The 6,714-nt window shown below is 40.8% G+C and overlaps 1 protein-coding gene across 1 annotated transcript in view; it reads right to left on the bottom strand.

Annotated features, from left to right (window-relative positions):
* Positions 1-2,809: 2,809 nt before the first annotated feature.
* The window catches only part of LRAT (lecithin retinol acyltransferase (phosphatidylcholine--retinol O-acyltransferase)), a gene marked incomplete at its 5' end in the record, with an annotated part of 4,417 nt that continues 512 nt past the window's right edge, over positions 2,810-6,714 (bottom strand). The window contains one exon of the mRNA XM_008635719.2: positions 2,810-6,589. Coding sequence (XP_008633941.1) covers positions 6,286-6,589 — 304 coding nt within the window. The remainder of the gene's footprint in view (positions 6,590-6,714) is intronic.

The following is a 6,714-nucleotide window of genomic DNA, read 5'->3' as shown; positions in this document are numbered from 1 at the left end:
GTATCTGCATGATTCAGATCTCTTGCTTCAGGTGAGCAGGTATGACTGCAATACAGGACAGGGTCATGAAATGCTATCTCTTCAGGTTCCAAAAGAGGCAGAGCTGGGATAGATGGTGCTGAGCTGAACAGCTGCCTCCCCCTAGGCCTAAATGCACTGCTCCATTTTTCACAGCCATGCTGTTTCTGGTTCTGGAGGCAGCCAAGTCATCCTTGGCTCTAGGCTACTTACACAGTGCATTATCACATCATTTAGACACTAAATGAAGTGGTTGAAACCAGGTGCCTCCCTTCTCCTGAATATTCACTTGGAGCTACCTACAATTCAGTCTGCAAATATAAATAGCCAATGTTACTCTGTTTAATATCTAACTCTGATATTTCCAGCAGGAGTGCGGGAAACTCCTCATTATCTTCACATCCACATTTCCTCACTTTTTTTTACTAACTTTTTACCTACTGTGTAGGAGTAGCAGACCCACCCCTCCCTCTGTTTATGTGCAGTGCTAAATGGAAATGTTCAGGTACTTTCTGCAAAACTGCGAGGATCATGGATGCAAATCTGAGTTAGGTCTCAGACTATGCACAAACAGAAGATAAGGTGGCTTGGCAAGTTTAGCAGAGCATAACCCTTCATTTGAATGTATTCTTAATTATATACTATAGTATGCCGCCTTAGCCTCACAGAACTCTTGTTCTCACAGGCAGAGAAGATGCCTTCTGGGGAGGAACCATGCATTTTATTTATTGGGTATGTCCAACGCAAGAAACCTACAACCTTATGCAAATATTAACCAAGCCTTGGAGGTAGCCAGAAATCAGAGAGATTACTATCGTCATGGTTATAGAAATGGGAAAAAGTTAAAAAGGAGACACTGTAGCCAATAGTTTGGGATGTACAGCAGGTTATCTGCTTTAACGAAAGCAACAGTGCAGTAACCAAACAGACCTCTGATCAAAAATAATAGTCTCTCCCTTATTTCTACCTGAAAATTTTATTAACTACTTCAATTTGTGTTGTGTCAAAGTTGGACATTGTGACAATCTTAGCAGTTTCTGACTGCTCCTAGAGATCCATTTCCCATTCTGAACATCACTGGGGCCCATAGACCATGAGAAGTGACACCCTCCTTTGGAGATCCCAAATAGAGCCTGTTCCAACATAGAGTGGACAGAGAGCCATTCTGCCCTCCTAACTCAAAGTCAAAGGTGTTGCCTGACTTGATAAAAAAAAAATCAATAATCACTGTCCTAACCATGAGACTAAAAATAGAACAGGTCAGGGGTAGCCACCTCATAGCCTTATCCAAAGTCTTGTGAACTTCTGCAGGATGGACTGAGAGGGTCCTAGGAATAGGTCTCCCAAATCCCCAGAAATGCTCTAACCATCACATTTTTTCACTCTTTATGAATTGGTACTGCTGTTTCCATTCAAAGTGCTGCTTAGTTAGGAAGGGGTTCAAGGTTTTGGATAACAAAGGGGGATGTCTACCTTAAAATTCTGGCCAGGGTAATCAGCTAAACAAGGTCGCAAAATAGGTTTGCACATTTGTACATGGTCATCCACGTTTGCATGGATGCTGTTTGCATGATTCCAGTTGCAGCACCTGGCAACTGGTGCTCTCTGGGAGCATGCCTTGGGTCAAGGCAGGCCAGGGAGTGCTACTCATTGGCCATTAGAGGTGAAGCAGTGGGGTAGTTCAGCTATATACATGAGTCACAGTGTACCACCACATAGTCAGAAGATGGACCACCACCCATTTTATTTACTAGGTTAGACTACTGCCAGTGGCATTGATGGCATACTTCAATTTAGGGGAACGCAAGTTAATCCTTTTAATCTCTGTGTTAACATGCAAGCCCATTGCAAGCCGCCTAAACTCCAGCTGGGGACAGGAAGGCAGACACAACACTGTGCCCTGCATACCCAATGAAGTAGCATCTGAGTCTTCAGGCACACACTTCTGCATTCACTGACTGTTCCTTCACCACACTTAATATGCCCTGCCCTTGCAAGTAAAATAAACCTACATTACCTGTCTGTCACACTACCACTGCTTTGTTTAGACCAAGCATCAAGTTGTAGGTGTGTTGTAGGGGACTGTGCAGCTGATTTGTTTCAAATCACACTATCACCAACAGTTTTACAGTTCACAGATACACAACACAGAAGAAGCAACTTTTGAAACAAAGCCACGTGGCTAAAAAAAGTTCTCTTATAAACAGGGGGAAGATAAAAAAGCTACAGAAAGTCTTACAGAAAGTTTTCTACCCTGTGAGACACAGAAACAGTAAATCCAAATCCCCAGTTTTGTGACAGACAGAACTGTGGTACTGCAATCAATGTAATTCTGACTTAAGCCTCCTAAAGATCTCCCCCTTCTCTCACAGTCTCTGAGCACTCAAGACCATATCCTAAATGTTCTCTTGACTTCAGAACTGAAGCTACATCACAAAACACACCAGAATAATTTTTTTTAAGAAATTATGCCACAAAGAGCCTTCAAATATTTTTAGTGTTCCATTCCTACAGCAGAGAAGATTGTTTCTTCTACCAGCACAATGCTCTGAAAGATTTTTGTAAGGCTGACAAGAGACTGGAATGCACTACAGCAAAGACTCTCAAACTACCAAGATTTTCTATCTTCACTTCCCATTGGAAAGCTCATTCATGACAGTTAAGTACTCAGATGAATCAGGTCTGAAGCTATTACAAAGCATAATGAGGAAATGCTCCGAGCCACCCATGAACTTTTTCTATTTTCAGTGGATAGGATAAAGGAGATGCTAACTAATGACTAACACGGTTCTTTATCATCCAGTGGTGTGTGATGCTTTATTTAATGTGAGAACATGCAATAAATAATACAGCACCATATCATTTTTAGAGATCACAGTTCTAATGTTTCTCACTGCTGAAGTTTGCATTCTAAGACCTGTCTGGACTATGTCAAGTCACACACAAGTTTAATCCCCTCTTCCCCACCCGCTCAGACTTTAACAAGTATTGCTATGATTTTGTTTTCAATAAAACTCTCAACAGTATTTATACGTAGCATTCTCCTTCAGCACAGGAGAATGCAAAGTGAAATCAAGCAGCAGATGACTGTTCACCATAAAATGAGTAATCATTTATGTTCCACGCTAAAATAAATGCAAACAGAAAACCAGAAAGCACACTGTTCTAATGTCTTCATTGACTTCAACTTACCTCTTTTTTATTTCTTTTAAACAAGGGTTTTCTAAAAACATTTTGAGCCTTACTCATTTTGTTTTCTTTGGAAAGCCTGAAGTGAAACATCTATCCTTTAAACTTGATGTCTTCATTACTTGCGTTTTCCAGCGGCACAGGAGTGATGGTTACACTCCTTCATTACGTATTCTAGTTTAACCACACAGCTTCTCAAAACAGCCCCCACTAAAATGAGCTGTGGCTCTGGATTTACACTCCCCATCACCATCACTTACGGTTACCGATGAACAATTTCACTTCTAAGCACACACATTTCCCCAACAGCTGAACTGCTCCAGTTTTCTGTGTTTTTCTTATTATAACTAGCTCCTTCATTTCAACGGCATCACAGTTGAGCTCAAGAAATGCAACGCTCCAGCTAGTGCTTATTTTTACTCAAGCAATTACAGAAAAAAGTTGACACTGACATTTACCAAAATATTTCAGAGCACAAACACCACCCGCTGAGCTGAACATGAAAATTCATGCCTGCTAGTCTTGTTTTTCTCCTCAGAGTATGACTGATTAGACTCATGCCTGATTTTAACGAAATTTCCAGATCTTTGCTAAAATTATATTTGGTAGGAAAAATGCCTAAACATGTAGCTGAATTTCTGTTCCTATTACATTATTACTTGTCTTTGATGAAAGGATACAGCAAGACATTCTAGACCATTTCATAGCATTTCATAAGTTTAAAACTTTATATGCTGAAGGAAAATTCTCTACTAATGAAATTCTCTACTAATGAAAGCCTGCAAGGAACTGCTTTCATTTCTTTCGTAGACACCTATGAAAATCCTAAATTAGTCAGTCTGGATGCTTCTTGCTCAAAAGCATTAGGCAGCACAGGAGCACTGGTCCTTTGATACTGAAGCTAGAGCAGGAACATTTCTCTGCCTTCCAGCAGTCCCACTTGTGATTTGGTTACTGGTCATGACCCCGTTGTTTATTGTATATGTGAATTGTAAGAATTACTGGAATTCTTGTAAATCCCAATTAAATAAAGGGTAAAAGAAAAGCCCACCTGTAATCACACACCATGTAACTGCATGTTAATGGCCTGTTCTGTACCCTACTGGGATATCTTAAGAGTAATGCTACAGCATTATACTCAATTTCAAGAGGCCATAGACATTTTAAAATGAATAAAAATTATTTATATAATTACAGTAATGACTACAGCTCATGCCTTATTCACAGCAAGTAAAAAAAACCATGCTGGAGTTTATGTAAATATTACTAATGCATACACTATGAAAAAGTAACTCAATTAAAAAACACCTTAATTTCAAAAGTTTAACAGAAACAGTTACACTGAGCATTGCAATCTTTCAAAGCAGAATAGAAGCTGTTTACAAGGATCCAGCAGTAATTGATATCCAGCTGCTTGGAGCTGGGCTGCCAATTGAACATGTAGTGAAAGTTGGGCTGAAATCCCCTCTTATTTGATGGCAGCAGGAGTCATGCTGCTCTTTCCTATGAGCTGGAATTTCGCCCCAGTCTTTACATTCTTCGTCGGTCATGGTGGAGCAGCCGGAAGATGATGATTAGAGAGCAGTCAAGTAGACTCACAGTTCTAAAAATCCAATCTTCAAGCACCTGTAAGGTCTAGGGGAAGGAGGAGGGGGTTTATAGCACAGTTAAAAGGAGTCACTCTAAAAATGGGCAAGTGGCCATTTCAGTAACAGAGCTGATGGCAGGACACTGCACACCACTACTAGAAGTAAATCTGAGGTTGAGTCCTTGGTGAAAACACTGTCATACTGGCCTTTGGCTAGAAAGGAAGGCAAGCACAGCATGTGAACAAGGAAGTGCATGTATGCACACAAGGCTGAACAATTCCAGGAGCATAACAATTTATCTGCATACCTAAAAGACCTTGCTAAGAAAAAAAAAAAATACGAAGTTTTTTAGCATTTAAACAATTGCCTACATGAACGTGATTTCAAATCCAACTTTACACATTCTTGATAAACTGAAAGGCCTCAGCATTGAAGATAAAACATTTCTAGCACCAGCTACTGGCTTGAAAGTGAATACTTACAAGAGATGAGTATAGGAAGACACGCTGTCTTTCACTGAGAAAGTGTTTTAAGGCAATATCCAAAATCACAATATAGCCACCACAGAAACTGCTCCAATGTTCCCTGATTCTTTATGGTACCTACACAGGTTCCACTGCTGAGGGACAGTAAGAACTAAATCGGGTCTGTCTTCCTCCTCCCTGCCATGTGCCCTGGAATGCCAGAAATGTCCAACATCTGTACATCACTAGTTGACATAACGCAAGCTAATTTCTTCCTATAGCTCCTAAATCCCTCTGTAGCCATTTTTATTAGCCATATTAGCCACTATCACTGGCAAGGAAATTGGTGAGGATTGCTGTCTTTCCTTACCATTAATCCAATTAAAAAGTTGTTCAATACAGTAGTAAATGTTTAGACAATTAATACAAGTGACAGATTTCTGAACATTTCCCAGAAGGGAACCGACTTTAACTGGTCTGGCCAGATGTGCTCCTGCAGCACACAGCCCAGGGTTGGTTTTTCTTCTTTGCTCTCAACAAAGAGCCAATTTACTTGCATTTCCACCAAGGAGTATTTTAGGAACAGAGACAGTAATTTCTGAATATACACTATATGTATAAAAGGAAGAGGTAAGCAGTTCTCCATTTCCATCACTTTGTAGAACTCCATCATCCATTTTTATTAATAGTTATGGCACTCAGGTATGCAGCTAAGAAACTGAAGAACATGAAGGTTGTTATTAGAATCATTTCTGGCTAAAGACAAGGAGCAGAACTGCATCGCAACCCTACTTTTTTCATTATTTAAAGGTGTGTTAAAATATACCAAGATTTTCAGGAAATCTGTTATTTGGCTTACATAGTAAGCTATGCCTTGTGCACTGTGTTCTAGACTAAGTTGTATTTTAAAATGGTGCACAAAATTAAGAAACTTTACATGATGCCAGTGAGTAATCTGTGCTTTCATAAATACAGTAGTATACATTTTATATACAGATCCTGGATGGAAGCCTCCAGGAGGGCTGTTAGCCAGCCATCCACAGAAGGAAAGGAATGAAGATGGTGGGGAGCGTGGTGGAGGGTGCCACACCTAGGCAAACTATTGACGCTAGTCCCACAAGCACGGATGCGAGCACGCTCCTCTGGTCCCGAATAATCATCTTCACAGTCTCACAGAACTGGAAAAAAAAAAAAAAGTGCAAAAGATGAGATTTAAATAGGAAAGCTTTGACTACAGAGCTGGCGATGCCTACTCTCGGGACAGAGCAGCAGTTGCTGCCCCCCCCTCTCACAGGGACTCCCCGGAGAGAGGGCAAGAGGGAAGAGCCGGGCTGGCACCGCATCACGCCCAGCATCAGCCCCGGTACTGCCTGTGGCTCCGGCGGAACCTGTAAACTTCAGAGCATTCTAGTAGTGTATTCACTGTTCTACTAATTCAGCTTCGCTTTCCTCGC

The sequence above is a fragment of the Corvus brachyrhynchos genome, unplaced genomic scaffold, assembly GCF_000691975.1.
Source record: "Corvus brachyrhynchos isolate BGI_N302 unplaced genomic scaffold, ASM69197v1 scaffold175, whole genome shotgun sequence".
Classification (NCBI taxonomy): Eukaryota; Metazoa; Chordata; class Aves; order Passeriformes; family Corvidae; genus Corvus; species Corvus brachyrhynchos.
The sequence above is the reverse complement of the archived record's forward strand: the minus strand, read 5'-3'. Positions and strand labels throughout refer to the sequence as shown.